At 36.4% G+C, this 24,048-nt stretch overlaps 2 protein-coding genes across 2 annotated transcripts in view; both read right to left on the bottom strand.

Moving 5' to 3' along the window:
- Positions 1 to 2,456, bottom strand: part of TRPC1 (transient receptor potential cation channel subfamily C member 1) — a 73,383-nt gene extending 70,927 nt beyond the window's left edge. The window contains exon 1 of the mRNA XM_039219320.1: positions 2,247 to 2,456. Within this exon, the coding sequence (XP_039075251.1) occupies positions 2,247 to 2,421 (175 nt within the window). The 5' untranslated portion in view covers positions 2,422 to 2,456. The remainder of the gene's footprint in view (positions 1 to 2,246) is intronic.
- Positions 2,457 to 7,649: 5,193 nt separating this feature from the next.
- Positions 7,650 to 24,048, bottom strand: part of PLS1 (plastin 1) — a 79,849-nt gene continuing 63,450 nt past the window's right edge. The window contains exons 13-16 of the mRNA XM_039219318.1: positions 16,053 to 16,186; positions 14,992 to 15,115; positions 8,354 to 8,478; positions 7,650 to 7,879 (exon numbers count right to left, since the gene is read on the bottom strand). Of these exons, the coding sequence (XP_039075249.1) occupies positions 7,744 to 7,879; positions 8,354 to 8,478; positions 14,992 to 15,115; positions 16,053 to 16,186 (519 nt within the window). The 3' untranslated portion in view covers positions 7,650 to 7,743. The remainder of the gene's footprint in view (positions 7,880 to 8,353; positions 8,479 to 14,991; positions 15,116 to 16,052; positions 16,187 to 24,048) is intronic.

Here is a 24,048-nt window from a genome sequence, read left to right as displayed (position 1 = left end):
TTTGAAAAATATATGCAATCTATCCTAATGGCTGTTTTAGTAAATGTTTGACACTTGGTTTGATGAAAGCTCCAATATAATAGTGGAAGCTACAGCTGCTTCAGGAAACTTCTCACTTTTAAATTTCCTTCAGATAAACTAAAAAGAGTTTAACAATATTAGTGAATACAAACATGTAAGCAAAAAAGTACTGCTAAAACTCCAATTTATTTTTCCAATGTAAACGTATGCCATAAATATATGTAACTTAAGCCACTTTTCCAAATCTAAGCCAAAAATTCAGCACACCTGAAACAGAAAATACCTATTTAATCTCACTCATTTAAAAAATTCTAGGAGTGCATGGGTGGCTCAGTTGGTTAAGTGGCAGTCTCTCAATTTTAGCTCAGGTCATGATCTCAGTTCCTGGGATTAAGCCTGGTGTCCAGCTCTGCACTGACATTGTGAAACCTGCTTAGGATTCTCTCTCTCTCCCTCTCTCTGTTCCTCCCCCACTCACTCCTTCTCTCTCAAAATACATATTTAAAAAAATTCTTTTAGTTTATAGAACGGGGAAAAAAATGCATGCTTATTTACTTTTCACCCCCAAAAGCCAAACCTCTCCAAGGATCTTAATGATTTTACAAAATGGGAAACTGACAAAGAATAGGAAGCTATTTCAACTGACAGGCTACAAAACTATCACATATTAAAACTTTAATTTGAGGTATACTATGCAACAATCCTAAATATACATATCATATAAGTACTTACTCCAACCACATATGACATTCTTCTGTCCTCAGTTTGACAGGAATATTAAATGCCCTTTCTTGACATACTTTGCTTGCTTTAAAATAACCACAGCTCAGTAAGCTGGGGGAGATGCAGCAGCCACTTACTCATTCTAGTATAACACAGAGAATCTTTGAGGAAAGAGAACTCAGATAATCCACTTCAGTAATACTAAGTAACTTTAGATAATCCACAATGACTTTTCGCCAGGTTATAAACATATATTCTATGATTCTTTACATTTCCAGGACTGTTCAAGGCTGTGTCCATGGTGGACTTTTATCAAAGGCTTTCCTAATATAACTTAATACTATTACATAAGAACATAAAAGTGTCTGACAACAGACATAGGTGGACTTTGTTTATACATCAGTGTGTTTTCAAAAAGCTGTGTAAATAAAATCCTATTTCAAAAGTATTAAGAGGTTAAAGAGGCTGTGATTGATTAAAAACACACTCATACATGCAGACAAAAAAATCCTCTACAGTTAATCTTTTCACAGTGTAAGGTGCCCTTTGGGTTTGTGTTTTGGAAGTTTGCAATATCCTAAACAGTGTGCCTAAGTTAGCATGGCCATTGTAAGGCAACTTAAAAAATTCAGAAAAATTACAGCACTTTCTTACATGTAGTAAATAAAAGCCGTCTTAGACTAATTTCCCATTCCTTTTATTTTATGTACCAGCAGAAAGCATGCTTAAATGAAGATATTTTATTATGGCCATAAAAGTGATTGAGTTCAAGGGGTTTTCTTCTTTTTAAAAAAAACTCATTGGATATATTTCATATTTTCTCCCTGTAATTGCTTTGCACTACTATTTTTTTCCGAAGACGACTCAGGTGAAATAAACTTTCTTCTCCAATGAAAAGCACTAACAAAGTTCCGTAAATTTAAAATAGTTTGGCACTAAGGCATAATAGTTTCTCCAGGCCTGTCTTTATCTTCCCCCTAGGATACTGACATAACTAATGCCACTGAACAGTCATTGAACACCAAGGCACTGGGTGGCTGAAGCTGAATAATACAAGTATGGTTGAGAGCCGGTTAACACGAGGATCCTTAAGCAAGGTCATGGAATTTTCGGAGAAGATCCCAAACTAGACAAACCCTCTGGGCTTCCAAAAAGAGAGAACAGAAGCCCCGAGAGGGAGAACAGGTCATTCAGGGGATTAGCAGCAGAGGCGGGGGCTAAAGCCCTAGGGTCTGGGTCTCCACATTGCTACCTAAACACCGGACCCACAAAGGGAGGCCACAGCCGGAACCGCCGCCCCAGGTGCGGCGCTCGGAGGGCTGCTCCCGCCCGCCAGCTCCACACTGAGAGGCGGTGCTGGGCCGCCCTGGCGAAACAACGGGCGCGGCGGCTACAGACGCTCGGCGCGTAAGGAAAGAGTGCCCCAAGGTGAGGCTGGGGAGAGGGTGAAGGGTGTGGAGGGCAGGGGCGCCCATACGTGGAGAAAGGGGCCTAGCTCTCACCCTTGTCGCACGCCAGCAAGAAAAGCTTCTCATTCAGGGTGTTCTCCTCCTTCACCTCCCGCACATCCTTCAGCGCCATCACTTCGTTCGGCGGCGAAGAGGAGGATGGGGAGGAAGGTAGGGAGGAGGAGGAGGCGCCCGAGAGGTCCGTGCTCGGGTAAAGGGCCGCCATCATCGCGGCCCATGAAGGGGGCAGGCCAGGAGACGGAGGCGGGGCCCCCACCAGCCCCGACCCCGACCCCAGCCCCGCCCCAGGGCTGGAAAAGGGATGAGTCGTTCCCACAGCCGCCTCAGCGCGCGGGCCGTTGGCCCCAAAGGGCGTCGCCTCCCCTCGGAACCAGCACTCGCCTTCCACGGACAGCCCCAGATTGGTGGCGGCGCATGCGCGGCCCCGGGGCCAGCGCCCCCTCCCCAGCCGCCGGCGCCCGGGCCGAGCGGGTCCGCGCCCCTCCGGGGACGACAGAGTGGCGCGCGCCAGGGCGACAGCCGAGCGCGGGGCCGTGCCAGGAGCCGCAGGGGCCGCGCTGGGGGCGGCCCGGCCCGTGAGGAGGATGAGAGCTCTGTGGGAAAGGAGCTCCTAGAGCGAATCTGCGCACGTCGGGCTCCCGGGATGTGGGAACCGCCGGCCCAGCTGCGCCTGGAGATGTTCGCGACTCTCCTCACGTCATCTTCCGCTCCGCTATAAGCGACGACACCGGGGCTGACTCGTTGGTGGGCGGGGCCTGTTGTGGGGGCGGGGTCTGCGTGCGCCCCGCCCCTCGTTTCTCGTCTGTCAGCTGCGGCCTCGGAAGGCTTCCAATTGCTGAATAAAAGGCGAAGCACCCAGTGCGTTCTCCCCACACCCGGGTTTCTGATTTGAGGTAATATCCCTGCTGTCTCCTACTGCGTGTAAATACGTATCGGTAGGGCTAATTGACCCGTTGACGACTTAACGTTTAGTCGAACCCCGCCATGGAACTAGTTCGTGTTTGGGTCCTCTGCCTGGCCATGCCACTAGACTTGTCTAGTGTATTGGGGCTAGCTATATTCATTTCTAGACTATTTTTTAACAACTTGTTTGTGATATAAAATTGGCCTAACACTGGCGCCTGGGTGGCTCGGTCGGTTAAGCCTCCGACTTAGGCTCAGGTCATGATCTCACGGTTCGTGGGTTCGAGCCCCTTGTTGGGCTCTATGCTGACAGCTAGCTCAGAGCCTGGAGCCTGTATCAGATTCTGTATCTCTCTTTTTCTCTCTGACCCTCCCCTGCTCATGCTGTCTCTATCTTAGAAATAAAACATTGAAAAAATAATAATAAAATTGGCATAACATTCCTGATGGTATACCTTTATTTACATGTAATTCAAGTGTACCAACACATAACCATCGGATAAGCACATTTTTAAGATCTACCCTAATTATAGCCCTTCCAGAGGTTTATCTTCACATTTATAAATTTGATTTTAAAAAATAATGTGTTGAGCAGAAACAAACTGAAATGCAGTAAGTACTACCTACTTGAATAATTATTTTTAAAGCAAACTTATTTAAAGCAGATTTGGGGGAGGGAGGGGCGCCTGGGTCCATTAAGCATTGAGCGTCTGACTTCCGCTCGGGTATGAGATCATGATCTCACTGTTGGTGGGTTTGAGCCCCAAGTCTGGCTTTGAGCTGACAGTGCCCAGCCTGCTTCAGATTCTATGTCTCTCTCTCTCTCTCTCTCTCTCTCTCTCTCTCTCTCTGCTACTCTCCCTCATTCTCCTTCCCCCTCTGTCTCTTTCAAAAATAAACATTAAAAATATTTTTAAAACTGCTTTACAAAAGTAAAGTAGATTCGTTCACCTTTAAACCTAGGTGGTGATCCCTTGTTGACCTTTTGGCTAAGATCAAGTGTCAACCTAGGAGGTGAAACTACAAATATATCTCTTGAATAACTCTTATTGCTTTCCACAACAACTAAGCAAAAATCAAAATTGTGCTCGCTGTGCTTTAGTTTTTTAAAGCCAGTACATAAATTTACTTAAGAATATCTTATATTTGAGGTAAATACTTCCTAGTCTATTCAGGTTGATTTGCTCCATCCCTGTTCTTGCCAACACTAATTCTCAAATTTCCTAAATCTGTGTCTTTCTTCTCATTCAACGTCTTATTTAAATCTTCTCTAAGAGGCCGTAGGTAGATAACAAGATTGACCACCTTTCTAAACATTGTCACGTGCTTACCCCAAAATAGTCGATTATCTATTGAATCCTTTTACCTTCTTCTTATCTCTGTCATAAATCTCCCCCATTCTATACTGTTTGCGTATTTGGTGGAATATCAAAATTTTTCAGTGTTAATTTGTGGCCACTGAACACAGAAATACATATGTGGGTTTATACAAGTGCTTCCAATTTTTGTTTATGTATGTACTTACAGTCTTCGTATCTAATAAAATTTTTACTCAGTACCAGAACAAATCTAACCCTGACCCATCCAGAAGTTCCATAGTGTTGGAGAGTAAAAATTCAGTTGATTCAAAAGTATAAAAAACATTTTAACCTGAAGTCTTTTCAAACTTCTGGGTTTGTGATTTCTTATCTATAAGAACTCTCACAGGGGCTGGATTAATTTCTTAGATTCAGAGGAATTCCAACCTACATTCATAGATGATCCTAATAGGCAAAGTTTTTGAGAATTTTTTTTTCAAAGTAAACCAGTATTGCAAATGCATTCTGTTCTTTAGAAGTCTTTTTGAATCATCTCAGATGCAGCATATTTTTCTTTCTTGCCTCTTTGGTACATATTTTATGCAGCATAAATTGGAGTATTGTAACATCCCCCACATGATCAGTTTATTGTGCATCGGTGATAGTAAGATCAATGACAGTTATGAGGAACAATGACATGTAAAACTCAGCACATTACTTAAAGCAATTCACCAGCCTGCAGGTACAAAAGAGAAGAGCCAACAACTTCAGTTGGAAAATACAAAAATCCAGATTCAGAGTTGATCTTAAAAGTAGAACAGATCTGAGGCACCTGGGTGGCTCAGTCGGTTAAGTGTCTGACTTCGGCTCAGGTCATGATCTCACGGTCCATGGGTTCGAGCCCTGCATCAAGCTCTGTGCTGACAGCTCAGAGCCTGGAGCCTGTTTCAGATTCTGTGTCTCCCTGTCTCTCTGCCCCTCCCCAGCTCGTGCTCTGTCTCTCTCTGTCTCAAAAATAAATACATGGTAAAAAAATAAAAATAAAAAATAGAACAGATCCTATCTACATCTCCAAACTCTGTGCCTCTCTGTCACTACTCTTGGGCTATATTTGCCAGTTTCTTTTCCTAAAATGCCTATGACTTTTCCTGGCTCAAAGCCTTTGTATTTGTTCCTTCTGCTGAACATGTATCACCTATCTCATCATTCATATTTCAGTCTGAATATCACATCCTTAGAGAGACCATTCCTGAGCACCCAAACTAAAGTCTTCACCTCACTTCCCAAGTCAGTCTCTATCACATTGCTGTCTTATTTCCCCTACTGCATTTTATCACTATCTAAAATTCCTATTTATTATCTCTTTCCACTGGGATGTAAGATTTATGAAGTCAGGAAACTCTTGTCTATATTTTTCTCAGCTGAAGTCCCATATTTCTAGCATTTTATCTGAATCATAACAAATGTATATTAATGGACTGATTACATCAAATTATTTCAATACAAACTAAATTGTAGTAATAATGCAATTGGTCTTTACTAAAATTCTTCATATTAAAGAACCAGAGAACCAACTTCATTCCCCCAAAAAAAATCTGATAAAAATTTTGTTTTACTAATTAAAATTATTTTCTTTTCTGAAAAATAAACTTATGATAGATTAATTTTCAAGGTTGTATATTCTTTAAATGAAATAAACACTGACACATTTATATATACACAGAATTTTTATTATTTTGTGAGAAAAAGAAACACTCTAAAGTGCCAATTTTTATTTAAATTAGATAACTTAGTAAATATAATGGTGAAAAAAATCAAAAGGTAAAACAATAATCTCTTAGAGCAAGAACATATCTTAATCTTCATATAAGAAAACAATCATCAAACTACAAAAGGAAAGAAAATCTCTTTTGTAGAAGAATATATTTCAAAGTTCTACCTTTGATTTCATTTTAAAAATTCTATTCTAAACATGTGAGTAGTCTCACTCTTACCAACATGTATGTTTTAATCAGTGGTAGAAGGGGGATTTAGACTACTCATTCACACTGAGACAAAGTGACAGCATTTTTGTTGCAAAGCAGTATTGCTCACTTGCACTAACAGTGGAAGATGGAGGAGATAGATTTCTGAATTCATTTTTTAGCAGCAGAATCTGTCTGCTGCTAAAAATTCATACAAAAATAGGTCTGAAGGTTAGCTGTTCCCAAGTAACACAAGCAGTAACCAAACACTGCCAATTTGTAGGAGGCTGTGGAAAAAACATTTGAAAATACTCTGTTGAATATTAGCTTTGTGTTACTTTCTACTAAACATATTCAGTGGGCATATTCTAAATTAGGGTTTCATATAGATCAAAACTAACATGAGTAATATGAAGCTGACAGTATAGTGTCAACATATCTTGAGATGTTCTAGCCAATCTTTTGCTATAAGTATGTGGGAGAAGTCAACTGAAAAATAACTATATGCACATCCAAAATGAATATTTCTAAAAGAAATCTTCATGTACCAGATATAATGACAAGTGTTACACACATCATGGGACCACAATAAACACTTAATGGTTGGCTGACTGACTAGTTTTATATACCATTTAAGAAAACCTGGTTAAATCAGATGCAAAAAATACATATATACACACACATATTTCTGTAATAACAACCTACCAACATATATGCTGCATGTCATAGTACTTTTACCAATAAGCATATGTAGTATCTACAATTAAAATTAAGTTTTAAGTAAAAAGCTCCTGCTACTTATACAAGAAAATGTACTTTGGGGTTTCTTCAAGAGTTAGTTCTCATATATAAAAAAGTTTAATGTTAATGAACAATACTTGTCACTTAAATTTTTGAAATAATGTAGAAATTTACGGAAAAGTTAAGGTACATATAGTTGGAGGAAAAAAATAAACTGGATTATGACTTTGAATACATTTATGATCAAACTTAATACACACACATACACACACAAATCAAAACACTGCAGGACCTGCAAAAATTTTTTTCTATTGATCTTTTTGAACCCATGAAAGAATGAATTAGTCTTGTTTTTAATAATAATTTCAGGAAATGAAAATAATTTTGAAATATCAACTTGATAATGAACATATCAGTATTGACTGGTAAATTAACTGTGCTGTCCGAAAAAGGTTGACAGATTCTAACCAGTATAAACAAGATAGTTAATTCATTAATGAATTATACAACTATTTTAAGCATACAAATAATCTCTGGTTTTATACCCACTACATTCAGAATTCTGTAAACTGTGAGGCATTCAATGTGTTTAATGTGGCAGAAAATCATATTAAATGTTTCTTATTATTTTATTCTGTTCAGTCCTTTTCCCATTAAGCATGCAAATACGGTCATAACCATCTTTGGTTTCACTTCTACGAGGTCATCAGGTAAGGCATATATCCGGGCACCGATTTTTCGAGCAACTGAAATGGCATATCTTCAAAGGACAAGAAAAACATCTTAGTATTTGTTATCTACTATATTTTCACTTTTTCACTTAATATATATTAATAAAAGAATGAAAATTTTGATAAGATTAACTTTACAAGAAAAGTTTGAAAGTTTTAAATCATATTCCCCATTTAAGTTGTACTTAAAAATATTATAAAGACATAGTAACCTTACCTGTAAGGACTTAAGAAATTAAAAAGCCACTGTGTTAAACCATAAAGGGTAGGGTGACTGGGTGGCTCAGTTGGTTGAGCATCCAAATCTTGGTTTTGGCTCAGGTCTCAATCCCAGGGTCATGGGATCAAGCCCCACATCAGGGTCCATGCTGAGCGTGGCACCTGCTTGGGATTCTCTCTCTCCCTTTGCCTCTGTCCCTCTCCCCCGTTCTTTCTCTCTCTCTCAAACTAACTAAATAAATAAGTAAACAAACAAGCCAACCAACCAACCATAAAAGGCTTACTTAGCATTGTTTAGCTTGTCCTCTTCAGATAAGTCTTCTCTCTTGATCATTTCTTGACGAACTGCATTTGGGGCAATGGCATCTATTAAGTCTAGGACAGGTAAACTTGTACTAATAGATTTGTCCTAGAAAATAAAGAATTGATGAACATTCATAAACATCTTACTTTTAATTTTCATAAATAGCAGACCAGGTCATAACCATATAACTGAGATCAACTTACAAATTTTCTTTATACTGAACATTTAGCTTTTCTGCAAACAACACACATCATAAACCATCTAAAATATGCTTTTCCTTCAGTCCTTACAGAGCTTACAATGTAGAGTTGTCACCATATCCAAATAAGGCTTGCAGATATGACAATTCCTAAAGTATGCTAATTATAGTATCCATTCTGTAAAAAATAAGGAACTTTTTGGGGCGCCTGGGTGGCTTAGTCGGTTAAGCGTCCGACTTTCGCTTAGGTCATGATCTCGCGGTTCGTGGGTTCGAGCCCCGCGTCGGGCTCTGTGCTCACTGCCAGCTCAGAGCCTGGAGCCTGTTTCAGTCTGTGACTCCCTCTCTCTCTGGCCCTCCCCTGCTCATGCTGTCTCTCTCTCTCCTAGAAATAAATAAAACATTAAAAAAAAATTAAAAAAAAATAAGCAACTTTTGAAAGGGAATAGGAGATGAATTTTAAATTAATAATTTTGCAAGTTCTAGTAATATAAATGACTTAGACCATTGAATTCTTAAGCCTTTACTTAAAATTTTTCAGAAAGAAAAATGAAAATAATCGTGGAAAGGAACTAACATTTACAAAGGCATTATTCTTGTTGCTTTACATGTTTAGCTTATTTAATTCTCCTAACAGCCTGGTAATAAAGAAATTATAATCTCTCTTAAAGAGGAACTAAATGTACTTCATAGATCTCAAGTGACTTGTTTACACAACCATTAGTACAAAACCAGTAACTGAACCCATGACTGTCTGACTCTAATGCCCAAGATTCTCTCCATTTTTGAAGTTACCTCCAAGGTGAACTAAAAATGAACAACTAAATTCTAGTGGATAGAACGATGCAGTTCAAGTCCGAAATCCTGGTCTGAATTGATTTTATCACTTACCAGTACATGAAAAAAAATTACTTGTTCTGTGTCTCAGCTTGAATAGTGACCACTGTTGCTTGCTTACCCAGAATTTACTCATTCCTTACTACTTTCTCCATCCTAACAGAACCCACATTTTTGCTCTGTATCCATACCTCCCTCACATGGACATGTGCTTCAAGAAAAGCTGACCCAATCTACAACTCCTGAATTAGTCTAGGCCATGCATTCTGGGGTTAGGGTAATAAACTTATTCTTTTTTATGTATAAAGCATACAGTTCAGAAACATACAGTAATATCTATTGCATTAAAATTTCATGGGGAGGAGCATTTAGGAAGCAAATGTCTAAAAAGACTCCTTAGATGAACAAAAACACTAGTCTGAACCAAATAGAGTAATCTCGTTTTATTAGCACAGTGATTTAATTTGGGCCTAATTTAATTTAATGTGAGGCCTTTGCTATTTTCTGTAAGAGCTATGGAAAACCAGCAACCCTCCTCCTGGATGTGAATGAGAAGATGAAACCTGTGTCACAACCAGCAGCTATCCTATAACCAAGAGGAAAACCAGCTTTGGGTGAAACTGGCACTGTAAATGGCAAAGCAAAGATGGACAAAAACCTCAGTCCTGAATGACATTCTTCAATTACTGGTTCAACCAACCCTGAAATCAATCTACCATACCTCTGGATTTCTGCTACTCTGTACCTTTCCTTTTGGTTTAAACCACTTTAAACTGGATTTCTGTCACCTGAAGCTGAAAGCCAGCACCCTTGCTTGCTAGGTATTTGCTAGGCAGCAGGCTAATCGCTGCCATAAGAATGTCACAGGATTTGTGGGAATATTAATATAAGTGAAAGCATCTACTATAGTTCCTAGCCAGATTAATACATTTTTTGAAAAAACAATTTGAAGCCATGTGAAGAAGGCTAATTTTTTGGGCCATGACCTATAGGCCACTACATTTATTAATTTTAGAAAAATTTATATTCTTTACCTTCAGGAATGTTCTGTTTTGTGAAACAGATTTTTTCAGTGGAGGGGGGTAGAGTAGAAGTAGAGGAATCCTTAAGTCTATCGGATAATAATTAGGATCCTTAAGTCTATTGGATGCTGGTAATCTGGATCTGGTTTTTTTTTTTGGCATCTTCCTTATTTCTGAAAATTTTTCCTATTTTTTTTCTCAATGTGTAGTCTGCAGACCACCTACATGAAAACCACCTGACTTGCTTGTTAAAAGCACAAATTTACCCCATGCCCAAATTTATGAGTCAGGTTATCTGTGGATGGGGGCTAGGAATCTACTTTTTTTCCTTAAGATTTCTAGATGACTCTAATGTACACCACTATTCTTTCTAAAATTAAACTTAACATTTATGTCATTCTACAATTTTAAATCTCTGTGTACTTCCTTTTCATATATTTCTATGATGATTCAAAAACAGACAATTGGCTTAACCATGCTATATTCTGATTACTTATTTACATATTTGTGTTTTTTTTAAGATTGGGAAAATTTATTTTGTTCATTTGTTTTGCTTTTTCAACTTCATTGAAGTATAATTGACAAATAAAATTGTAAGGAACTTAAAATGTACATCCTGAATATTTGATACACCTATATGTTGTGAAAGGATTGCTCCCATCTAATGTATTAACACATCCATCACCTACGTGTGTGTGTGTGTGTGAGTGTGTGTATTTTTTGGTAAAAACATATAAGTTCTATTCTCCTAGCAAATTTCAATTATGCTGTATAGTGTTAACTATAGTCACCATGTAATACATAAGATCCTCAGGCTTTACTCATAGCTGAAAGTATATGACATTTTGTGGTATTTTAAACATTTCTTCACTTAGATGTAGGAAACAGTGTTTTACCTTGGGAAGATTTACCTTTGGAAAAAACTTTATTGAATTGAATGAAAGACTTAAATTTCAAGGGTTATATTGAATCCTTTATCTTCCTATTTCTAAGAAAACAGGCCTATCTTTCAACTCCTCTGATCTGTGCATTATCAGTAAAAGACACTTTACTTTGCAAAGGGGGCAGGGCTTGTAGTAAAATCCTTAGTTTAGTTTGTACATTTTCATCATCTTTTCTTAAGTTAATTATAAATAAATTACGTAAGCAAAAATGTCTAGACTCTCAAAGACAGCCTAGAATTTGGTTTGATTTTCAAGATAATGAATTATATCATCCCTTTCTCTTAATATGCATTACTATTAGAACATTCCATGCCATTGTTCTTTCTGTCATTATTGAAAATAGAAGTGAAAACACAGTGATGTGGCAGCCAGAGTTCTCTAAATAACTCAACAGGAACCTCTCCACATATGATGCCCTTTATATATTGCCATACCAGTAGTGTAGTAAGCCCCTTTTACTGACCCTTAATATGTACCAGGTACTATCAAGCTCTTTATATTTCTTAACTTATTTAGTCTGACAACAAACTCAGAAGATAGGTATTATTAATATCTCCATTTAAATATGGGGAAACTGAGGCATAGAGAAATTAATAACTTGCCCAAGGTCACACCGACACTGAATGGTGAGCCAGAAATAAATTCAATTTTATTCATCAAGAGGTGTAGTCCAGCTGTTAGTAAAACTACTAAGGTTTTTAGAAAACACATGCCCTTCTCATGTGCTCCTAACTCACCTGATTTTTGTAGTATTGCTGATACCCCACATAGTGATTCCTGTTTTCTTATCTGCTTTCTTTACTGAACAGTGAGCACTTTGAGGGCATTATGTAGTCACAGTGACTAACAAAGCACCTGATACAGGCTAAGCTTTGAATATTTATGAGACGAATGAGCAGTATGTCACATAACTAGTAAGTGTCTGAGCTGAAGTCAAATCCAGGGTCATATAAGTCCATATAGGTGAGCTTTCAACCTACAGTTAGATCTGGAAACGAAATCCAGCTATTCTCAATAATTGTATGACTGTGGGCAAGTTGTTTAACTTTTCTAATGCTCTCCTTTTTGGTTATAGAATTATTGAGAGAATTAAAAGAAACTGGGTAAAGTGCTTAGCATGGTGACACAGAGCACTCAATGGTAATTACAATTATTATTATGACTGATATACCACTTACTTATCTTCTTTTAATTGTGTTTTAATTCCAGTGTAGTTTAACACAGTGTTATATTAATTTCAGTGTGCAATATACTGATATAAGAATTCCATATATTACTCAGTGCTCGTACACTTCCTTATCTTCCTGCTGAGGGAAAAACTACTTTGCAACTGAAAAGGGTAAATTTCTTTTCTAAAATTTCTCAGTATAGCAAAGCCTTGATTATAATTAATAGATTCTTACTAGTACCATTTATGGTAGCCTTCAAATATAATGTCTTCTACAGTTGGAAAAAAAAGCCTCCCCATACCAACTATATTTTAGCATTTGCTGCCACATTTCTTAACTATATACTCTTTAAACATTTTAATATTGAGCATCTACTAAATAAATGCCAAGCACATTTGCATCATGTTTCTGTTACCTTGGATCTAAGTACATCTCTCAAGTTTGCTTTTCTCTGTGAGCTCTCTCCCTTGAAGGATCTGTGTACTCTTATTTTTCAACTATCTTTTCTATTCAACTGATCACCAAGTCTGTATTCCTAGTTTTAACAGTTCCTTTCACCAGCTCATTTCCTGAACATTAATTCAAATTCAACAAGCTTAAAATTGAACTAATCACATTTTCCTGAAAATAACTGCACTTCCTGACATGCCCATTTGTTAGTGTTACCTGTTTTTCAATTACCCAGGCTAAAAACGTCCAAGGTTTAACTCCTCTCTCTCCTTCCCTAAATCAAGAAGCCAAACCCTACCTGTTCTTTTACAATAGCAAATAACTATCTATTCTTAACATTCCCAGCACCTACCCTCGACTCCATTCAGACCTTTATCATTTCACAGCTTGAGTTCTGCCTAAGCTTCTTGGGCATTGTCCTCGCATTTATGCCCTTCTTCCTCTAATACATCCTGCCCAACACATTCAGAAAAGTATTCCTAAAATAATCACTTTTCTCACATTAGTCCTTCTTACTTTAGTCCTTTCTTACACTTTTATTAAGGCCAGATTCTACCACAATCCTGACTCAGACTATATCTAGCACTACACCCTTAGGAACCATCTTCTCTAGCCGAACTATTTCTCTTAGCCTTCGACTTGCCTTTATTCAAGATGGACCCTCTTCTAGCTTGTTATGAAAATTCCAGTTATGAAAATTTTGTTCTTCAAATAAATGGTAAACACTATGAGGGAAAAATTAATTTCTTACATTCTGTATCTTTTTCTTTACCTATAAATGTTACTTAATAGTAAAAGCTTAATAAATATGTTGCTAAATATTTTCTTATTGTATTTGATTTAATTATGTGCATGCTTATTTTTCATCAACTAATGTACAAATATGTAAAATTTCATTACAACTACTTTAATAACTATCAGAGAATTTCATATGTCCCCCTTCCTGTTTTACATTTTTAAGTTGTGTTTTACACCTAAACTATATAAAAACAAATCATGGGCTGAAAATTCTTGTTGTTTTTTCTTAAATAACCAACAACAAAAACTCAAAGTCATTAGTTTCTTCCAAGATGGCAAAAAGAGAAACACACATGATCTAGGACTCAGGTAACATCTCTGACTTATTCCAGCTGTTTTGTTAAAATCACTTTGGGGCTCAGTATTTAGTAAAGATTGAATTTATCAATTTCTGAAATTTTTTCTGCTCTAAAATGTTAAGCTTATAGAACAAAGCCAAAGGAAAAGATAAAGATGGATAGATAACTCTTAGGAGAGCTTAGGGTTTTATCTGTTTGCACTCTTACTAAGAAAAATTTGCTGAGTTTTCATATATCATAATAAAATCACAAAGACAAGGCTCACTGAATGAATGTGTACAAGCAGAAATGCTTATTTGTAGCTAACATCATCTTGCATGCAAAAGCAAAACACAATGGAAATGCATGAAAATTAGTGGGTATGTATCTACAGATTACATTTTGAGTGCTTTATGAATCATCCACAAATGCTCAGAAGTGAGTGTTAAGTGCCATTATGAAGCCAGATGACAAGGTATTTTTTTTCCTACCAGTTTTCTCAATTCCCACTTGAATCAGTTTGATTGGCTCTGTTATGCCTTGGAAATGATGTCAATACAATTCTGAGACTGCTGCTAGGGAGCACAAAACATTATAGGTCCTATATAAACGACGTTTTTTTTTACTTTTTGACAATTGGGTTTTTTGATTCTATTCTAGTTTTTTAAGATTAGATGACCAGAGTCTGATAATATTAATCTGCATTTATAGTCAATAGGACAACCAATCAAAAATACAAGATTTCAAACTATATTTTTCCTTTACACATGCCAAATAACGAGAATGCCTAAGTTCATAAATTGTGTTTCTGAGATATAATGTTAATGTAATTCTGAATCTAAACCAATGTAATTTGTAATAAAAATTCCTTTCTAAACTTAATTATTTACAAAAACAGAATTTTAAATAGCTTTTGATTACCTTGAAGCTGGAAATAGAAGTGGGTTTTTTTGCACTTTTAAGCGTCTGATTGACCCATTTAATAATAATTTCATCATTTACTTTTTCACCCTCTCCAAGATCTGATAACACATTCAGTGTGTACCTGTAACAGAAAAGATGTATATTTGAGAATGAAAGAGGACAGAAAAGAAGTGAAATTTGCTCTCATATCATTTACATCAATATTTAGATAAATATTATAAAAAAAATTTGGTTCTAGTAAATATTTCTAGTTTCACTCTGGTATTTACACTTAGTCACATTCTAACGTTACAAAGCTTGGTAATCAGAAACAGAAACCATACTACTATATGGTATTTTATAAAAACAACTCCTTACAAAGCAGTTCTTAAGAGGCATTAATAAAAGTGGTTAGTTTTAGAGATTGACCCATTTTTAAATTTTAATTTTTTAGTTAATTAAATTTAATTTAATGTTTATTTATTTTTTAGAGAGAGAGAGAGAGACAGAGTGTGAGTGGAGGAGGGTCCAAGAGAGAAGGAGAAACAGAAACCAAAGCAGGCTCCAGGCTCTGAACTGTCAGCTCAGAGACTGATGCCAGGCTCAAACACACAAACTGTGAGATCATGACCTAAGCTGAAGCTGGATGCTTAATGGACTGAGCCACCCAGGCGCCCCTAGTTTGACCCACTTTTAAACTAAATACATTATTAACAGTTAAGTCATTTAAAAATATTTTGCATTGTATATTTCTTGTTACTCTATTTTAAAATGTTTATTTATTTATTTTTGAGAGAGAGAGAGAAAGAGACCATGTACACGTGTGTAAGGGGAGAGGGGTAGAGAGAGAGGTAGACAGAGAATCCCCAAGCAGGCTCCAAGCTGTTAGCATGGAGCCCAGTGCAGGGCTCAATCTCATGAACCAGGAGATCATGACCTGAGCTGAAATCAGGTATCAGCTGCTTAACTGACTAAGCCACCCAGGCGCCCCTGTTTGTTATTCCTCCAAAATAGCTAAAATTCTAGTTCATATGATTTGTTGAAGGAAACAGTGTTGCTGTAAACATATCAGCGTTTACCTTCGCATCAGCTGCCATACCAATGCCAGAGTAAGTGTTGAATTCCCTTCATTCAGGTCCTGACCAGCAATGCCAACCAAGGAGAATTTAGCTTTATTCTTCCCAAGCTCCACTGCATAGTTACAGTTTTCAATCTACAAATAATAGTAAAAGTTTTAGTATACAATGGGTTTTAAATTTGTATATGCTAGCCTTGTTCAGTCATCTGAAAAATAATTATAAGGATACCTTTAGTTTATATGACAGAATATCATTTCATAATAACACTGAAATTAAGGAAATAATTATCATTCCCAGTTTACAACTATTTCCATTTGATAGCTGAAGATATCAGTGCTGAGAGGTTAACCTCGACAGAGAAACAAGTGGCTGGGAAGTTTTAAGATCTTATCCTAAAAGTCTTGACTGTCCAGGATTGCATAGCTTATTAGGGGCAAATCTCTGACTAAACACCTAAGTTTCCTATATTCCATTAATAGAGTTAAGAAATACTGTTTTGTCTAAATTTAAAACTAAGGAATAAAGATACTGTTTCATTAAAAATATAAAACTTCATCTTCCATATTCTTCATCCAGATATGACTCCTCTTCCAAAATTTAGCTTTTAGCCCACTTTTTCAACAAAAGCTTAACTTTAACTGTACCAGTTGATAACAATTTATCCCTTTTTGAACTTCTAATAATGCTTATTTTAAAAATGTTTATACATCATCATCTACTTCTACTTAGCAATTTTATACTTTCGTCAACCACAGGATAGGCTCATTTTAAAGGGCAAAAACATGTACAAATCTATTTTATACTCATCTCCATTCCCAGGCCAGAACCCATCACAGTTCCCTGCCTATAGTAAGAATCTGACGAATGAACACCAAGTAAATTATTTACCTACCTAACTACCTCTTCCCAGTGATATAACTCTAGTTAAGTCCTTTCTCTAGTAAATTATTTTGTCTACTCTGGCCTCTATAGATGTGTATTATCTCCAGTGTTCTTATCACAGGATGTGTGTGTGTGTGTGTGTGTGTGTGTGTGTGTGTGTGTATGTGTAAATTCTTAGGTATTAGAATCTCTCCAATGAAACTGTAAGCTCTCATAATCTTGTAATACCACCAGTAGTAAACAGTGCTTACTAAATACTTTTTGGAATAAAGTAAACATTTAGTTAAGAAAAACTGTATAACTAGTTTCATCTGATTTTCTTTCTTAAGTTAGTTAAGACCTCATTACAAAACAGTTCAACCTGAGATACACAAGTGCATTTTTTTTCCTAAGAAAGTATTTCTAGGAAAGGTAAGAAACCACATAATAATAGAATTTATACAAATAAATGAGTATTGTTCTCTAAAAAAGAAAATCCATTTTCCCAAAGATCAGCGTGTTACAAATAAAAATACATGAAGATCTTCTGATCCTGCTGTAGCATCGACTTGGTTCTCTTAATAAGTTACATAAAACCTTTGATATGTATGCATTTTTTAAAAAAACAAGGAGACAATATTTTTAAATTCTTTGTTTTTCCTAGTGGTCATATTATACTATAGATTTAGTCTACCAAATAAGAAATGTGTGCTATAGAAATGCACAGAATTAAAAAGAAACTGAATAGGTTCCTAATTACATAACAGTGTGAACAGGAGAGAGAAAAACCAACATATTTTCAACTGACACCTGTTTCATCAGGAGAATTTTCTAGCAAATTGTAATAATAATCACTTGCATGTAAAATGCATTTCAATTAAGGGCCACATGTTTTATAGTTTGTTTGACCAAAATTCTTTTTTTTTTTTTTTTATTTATTTCTAGGAGAGAGAGAGACAGCGTGAGCAGGGGAGGGTCAGAGAGAGAGGGAGTCACAGACTGAAACAGGCTCCAGGCTCTGAGCTGGCAGTCAGCACAGAGCCCGACGCGGGGCTCGAACCCACGAACCGCGAGATCATGACCCAAGCGAAAGTCGGACGCCTAACCGACTAAGCCACCCAGGCGCCCCTGTTTGACCAAAATTCTTAAAGGGAGTAATGGGGAGAAGGGTGCTCAGGGTTACTAGAGGCCTAAGATGTTGATTTGACCACAATGAGAGGGTAGCTGAAAATGGATGCTACCATAAAGGAAAAGATGTGTTCTATTTTTTGGAAACAGTTGATTCCAAATTGGCAAAACCTCTAATCTCTGGAGAGGCACCAAACTAGAGAAAGTATAAGAAATTCACTTTTCTTATGTTTGTGGTACTACTTAAGCCTCTAAAAATGGATCTGCTCTCTGAGGATGTAAATATAGAAAGTTAAGAGCACTGGACCAAGAACTGAGCCTTGGAAATTCCAGGGGTGTCGGGCTAAAACATGAAGAACCTGTGAGAGGAAAGAATAAACATAAAGAAAAAATTGGAGAGTGCAGTTTCATGGAGTTGATGGGAGAAATGATTACCAAGCACTTCAAATGCTTTAGAAACACGAATCTTAGATCATTAGGAAAATGAGAAAAATTACATAATAGGATGCAAAGTTCCAAGTGAAAAGAAATACTGAAGAAATAATGAAAAAAAAGAGAGTATTTAAGTGGTGTAACTTTATGGACTTTAGAAATGAAGTAAAGTTATGTCTGCTGATGAATGCACAAAGTCTATAAAATGAGCCTCTATGATACTTTGTTATGCAGATACTCCTTCATTTTTTATTTTTGAAAGACTAGAATCCTGTTTTTAAATTTTTTTCCCTTCATGGTTTACTATCAAGCTGGTTTTCATATAACACCCAGTGCTCATCCCCACAAGTGCCCTCCTCCATGCCCATCACCCCCATTCCCCTCTCCCCCACCCCCAGCAGCCCTCAGGTTGTTCTCAGCATTCAAGAGTCTCTCATGGTTTGCCTCCGTCCCTCTTCCCAACTATTTTTCCCCTTCTTCTTCCCCATGGTCCTCCGTTAAGTTTCTCCTAATCCACCTATACGTGAAACCATATGGTATCTGTCCTTCTCTGCCTGACTTATTTCCTTAAGCATAACACCCTCAAGTTCCATCCACGTTGCTACACATGGTCAGATTTCATTCTTTTTCATTGCCATGTAGTATTCCATGGTATAGATAAACTACATCTTCTTGATCCATTCGTCCGTTGATGGACACTTAGGCTCTTTCCATGATTTGGCTATTGTTGACAGTGCTGCAGTGAACATTGGGGGACATGTGCCCCTACGCATCAGTGCTCCTGTATCCCTTTGGTAAATTCCTAGCAGTGCTATTGCTGGGTCATAGAGGAGTTCTAGTGTTAATTTTTTTGAGGAACCTCCACACTGTTTTCCAGAGGGACTGCACCAGTTTACATTCTCACCAACAGTGTAGGAGGGTGCCTGTTTCTCCACTTCCTTGCCAGCATTTAGAGTCTCCTGATTTGTGCATTTTAGCCCCTCTGACTGGCGTGAGGTGGTATCTCAGTGTTGTTTTGATTTGTTTTTCCCTGATGAGGAGGGATGCTGAGCATCGTTTCATGTGTCTGTTGGCCATCTGGATGTCCTCTTTGGAGAAGTTTCTGTTCATGTCTTCTGCCCATTTCTTCACTGGATTATTTGTTTTTCTGGTGTGGAGTTTGGTGCGTTCCTTACAGATTTTGGATACTAGCCCTTTATCTGATATGTCATTTGCAACTATCTTTTCCCATTCCGTCAGTTGCATGTTAGTTTTACTGATTGTTTCCCTTGCCGTGTAGGAGCTTTTTATCTTGATGAGGTCCCAATAGTTCATTTTTGCTCTTGATTCCCTTGCCTTTGGGGATGTGTTGAGTAAGAAATTGCTGTGGTTGAGGTCAAGAAGGTTGTTTCCTGCTTTCTCCTCTAGGGTTTTGATGGTTTCCTGTCTCACATTCAGGTCTTTCATCCATTTTGAGTTTATTTTTGTGTATGGTGTAAGAAAGTGGTCTAGTTTCATGCATGTTGCTGTCCAGTTCTCCCAGCACCATCTATTAAAGAGTCTGGTTTTTTTTTTTCCATTGGATACTCTTTACCACTTTGTCAAAGATTAGTTGGTCATATGTTTGTGGGTCCAATTCTGAGTTCCCTATTATATTCCATTCGTCTATGTGTCTGTTTTTATGCCAATACCATACTGTCTTGATGACAGCTTTGTAGTAGAGGCTAAAGTCTGGGATGGTGATGCCTCCCATTTTGGTTTTCTCCTTCAATATTACTTTGGCTATTTGGGGTCTTTTGTGGTTCCATACAAATTTTAGGACAGTTTGTTCTAGCTTCTTCATTTTAAAATATTTTTAATTTATTACAGATATTATGTTTCATCTTATAAACTAGTATATGCTGAAAGGAAGAATTTTACATAATTACTTGTGACACCTCATAGTTAAAATTCCAGATAAAATGAGTAGTTTTGTTTTTCTCTTATATTTTGTATCTGCTTACTCCTAAAGAAACCATAAAAAAAAAACAAAGCCTCTTGTTAATAGAAGGAAGGAAAATAATGAAGAGCAGAGCAAAAATAAATGAAATAAGAGTATAAAAATAAAAATAGAAAAGATCAAAGAAACCAAGAGTTGGTCTTTGGAAAGGTAAACACAATTGATAAACCTTTATCCAGACTCATCAAGAGAAAGAGGACTCAAAGTAAAATCAGAAATGAAAGAGAATAACTGACACCACAGAAAGACAAAGGATTATAAGAGACTACTACATAAATCATATGCCAGCAAATTGAACAACCAAGAAAAATGGATAAATTCCTAGAAATATACAATCTTCTATAAAGTGAATCAGGAAGAAATCTAAAGAAATCAGTTAGCAGCAATAAAATTAAATAAGTAATCAAAAATCCCCCACAAAAGTGGAGGATCACATGGATTCACAGGTGAATTCTAGCAAACATTTAAAGAAGAGTCAATACCTATTTTTCCTAAACTATTCAAAAAAAAAAAGTAGAAAAAGACAAGAAATAACAAGTGTTGGTGAGGATGTGGAAAAAAGGGAACACTTGTGCACTGTTGGTGGGAATGTAAATTGGTGTAGCCACTGTGGAAAATGGAGGTTCTTCAAAATATTAAAAATAGAAACACTATACACTTCAATAATTCCATTTCTGGTATTTACACAAAGACAATGAAAACACTAATTCAAAAAGATCTAGGCATTCTTATGTTTATTACAGGTATTGTTTATAAATGTTTATAAAAGCCAAAATATGGAAGTGCCCATCAGTAGATGGTACAAAGAAGATGTAGTACATATATATGCAATGGAATATTACTCAGCCATAAAAAAAGAATGGGATCTTGCCTTTTGCAACAATATGGATAGACTTAGAGGGTATTATGCTAAATGAAATAAGTCAGCCAGCCAGAGAAGACAAATACCATATGGTTTCACATATGTAGAATCTAAAAAAACAAGTGAGCAAACAAAAAACAAACAAAATAAATGCAAAAGCAAAATAAATACAAAGAACTGGTGGTTGTACAGGGGAAGACGGGGATGGATAAAATGGGTGAAAGAGAGTGGGAAATACAGGTTTCCAGTTATGGAATGAATAGGTCACCAGTATGAAAGATACAGTAGAGGGAATATAATCAATGGGACTGTAATAGCATTATACGGTGATAGATGGCAGTTATACTTGTGGTGAGCACAGACTTGTCAAATTGTTATGTTGTACGCCTAAAGCTACTGTAACAATTTGTGTCAACTAGACTTCAATCTAAAAAAATTTGCATCTGACATTTTGATTTTGAAACTTTACATAAATTAGTTAACAAAATTTTCTGAATTCTACTCCCAAAAGAATTATAGGCAATTAAATAACATGTTAAACGTAGGTGGTCCAATCCCTAGAAATACTGAAAAATATAAATCTCTTATAATTATGCCACCCATTTAACTACTTCAATATTATGATATATTCCCTTAAAAATAATTTAATTATAAAGTTTATAAAAACATACTCATTTTAGAGATTTGAAGGAAGAAGAGAAGTCCTTTTTAAAAAAAAATTTAATATTTATTTATTTTGGAGAGACAGAGAGAGACAGAGTGCAAGCAGGGGAAGGGCATTGAGAGAGGGAGACACAGAATCTGAAGCAGGCTCCAGGCTCAGAGCTATCAGCACAGAGCCTGATGCGGGGCTTAAACCCACGAACTGCGAGACCATGATCTGAGCTGAAGTCCGATGCTCAACCGACTGAGCTACCCAGGCACCCTAGAAGTCCTTTCCTGAAGGGGGGTGGGTGGGGGGGGGGGTGTGGGTGTGTGTGTGTGTGTGTGTGTGTGTGTGTGTATTTTAAACAAATGTGATTCCTATGTGTATATGCAATTTTGAATCCTGCTCTTTTCCATGTCACTATTATTAAAACACTAATAATACTGCTTTTTAATGATATATTTTACTTCATCATGTGAGTATATCATAATTTATTAACCCTTTATTGAACAACTAAGGGTTTTTTTGCTTATTTTTTGCTTTATAAACATTGCTATGATAAGCAATTTGGTATACAACTTCTAGTCTGACTGATTATTTCATCAGAAAAGATAAGAAGTGAAACCATTAAGTCAAAGGACTTTTTTGGAGATTAGTGATCAGTATTACCAAACTGATTCTACAAAAGTTACATAAGTGTAACACTTGCTCTAACATTGGATGCAGTGTAATCCAGTTGTTTATTTGAAATTGTATTTTTTTAATGTTTATTTTTGAAAGAGACGGAGCATGAGACAGAGAGAGAGGGAGACACAGAATCCAAAGCAGGTTCCAGGCTCTAAACTATCAGCACAGATCCCAGCTCGGGGCTCAAACCCACGAACCACAAGATCATGACCTGAGCCGAAATCAGATGCTTAACCAATCGAGCCACCCAGGTGCCCCTGAAATTGCATTTCTTTAATGCAGGTGCTAAGTTTTTCATATGTGTATTATCCATCGTTCTGTTTCTGTGAACTTTTCATCCATAATGTTCACTTTCACATTTTGGTATTACAATTTTAGTAACAGAAATTGAGTTTTAGTAATTAATTTGTATGGACTACTTACATGTTAAGAATATTAACCACTTATCATAGTTGTTGCAAATAATTTACCAAGTTTATTGTTTTTAATTATGATGTTTATTTTTGCACACAGATGTTTTAAATTTATATGTAACCTACTATATCATTTTTTTGTTGTTTTTTATTATCCCAAGGGTAATCATTTCTAGTTTTTTATTACATTTAATCCTTTAATTATTTACCTTCCTCCATTTGGAATTCATTCTGGTTGGTTATATATGGTGAAGACCACTTTTTCCTCTAACAAAATAGGTAACTAGTTCTGGCATCAGTTTTTGGATGATCTTTCCTTTTCCTATTATCAAATTTAGCAAGAATCTTGTCATATATTAAGTTCTTATATTTTAGGTTTCTAGACTATTCCATTCCATTCTTATATATGTATTAAATTATTTCAATTATTTTAGCTTTATAATAAAGTTATATACTTTTTCTAACAGCTCCTGCCTCAATATTCTTAGAAAATGTTCTTGGTGATTTGGGCCTGTTTCTTCATCCACTGGAATTTTAGAATAACTATAAATCCCATCCCACAACACACATATATAAGCCCATATATACACAAAAGGAGACTTAATGGAATTCTAACTGGAATTATTTTCCACCTATAAATTAATTTGAAGTAATATCTTCATAAGATTTAATGTTTCTATCCAGGAGTATGGTTATATTTCCATTTATTCAACTAGAAATAGTTTTTAAATCATAAGGATGCCAATCAGTTTCAAAATAGCCATACTGATAATTATAGCAATTTGAGTTCACTAATTTATATTATGTATTTAAACTATTCATACTTTAAAGGATAAAGTTAAAATACAAAAATGTAAAAGTCCTTCATACTTTTACTTTAGAAAGCAAATAATCCTGATACAGATGGTAAAAAGGAAAGCAAAAACAAAACTAAAGTTCAGTACTAAAGCAGCAATTCAACAGGACAAACAGGAACACCAAGGACACCT

This window comes from Hyaena hyaena, unplaced genomic scaffold (assembly GCF_003009895.1).
Source record: "Hyaena hyaena isolate Hyena2069 unplaced genomic scaffold, ASM300989v1 scaffold_806, whole genome shotgun sequence".
In the NCBI taxonomy this organism is placed as follows: Eukaryota; Metazoa; Chordata; class Mammalia; order Carnivora; family Hyaenidae; genus Hyaena; species Hyaena hyaena.
This window is presented reverse-complemented; position numbering and strand designations above follow the sequence as displayed.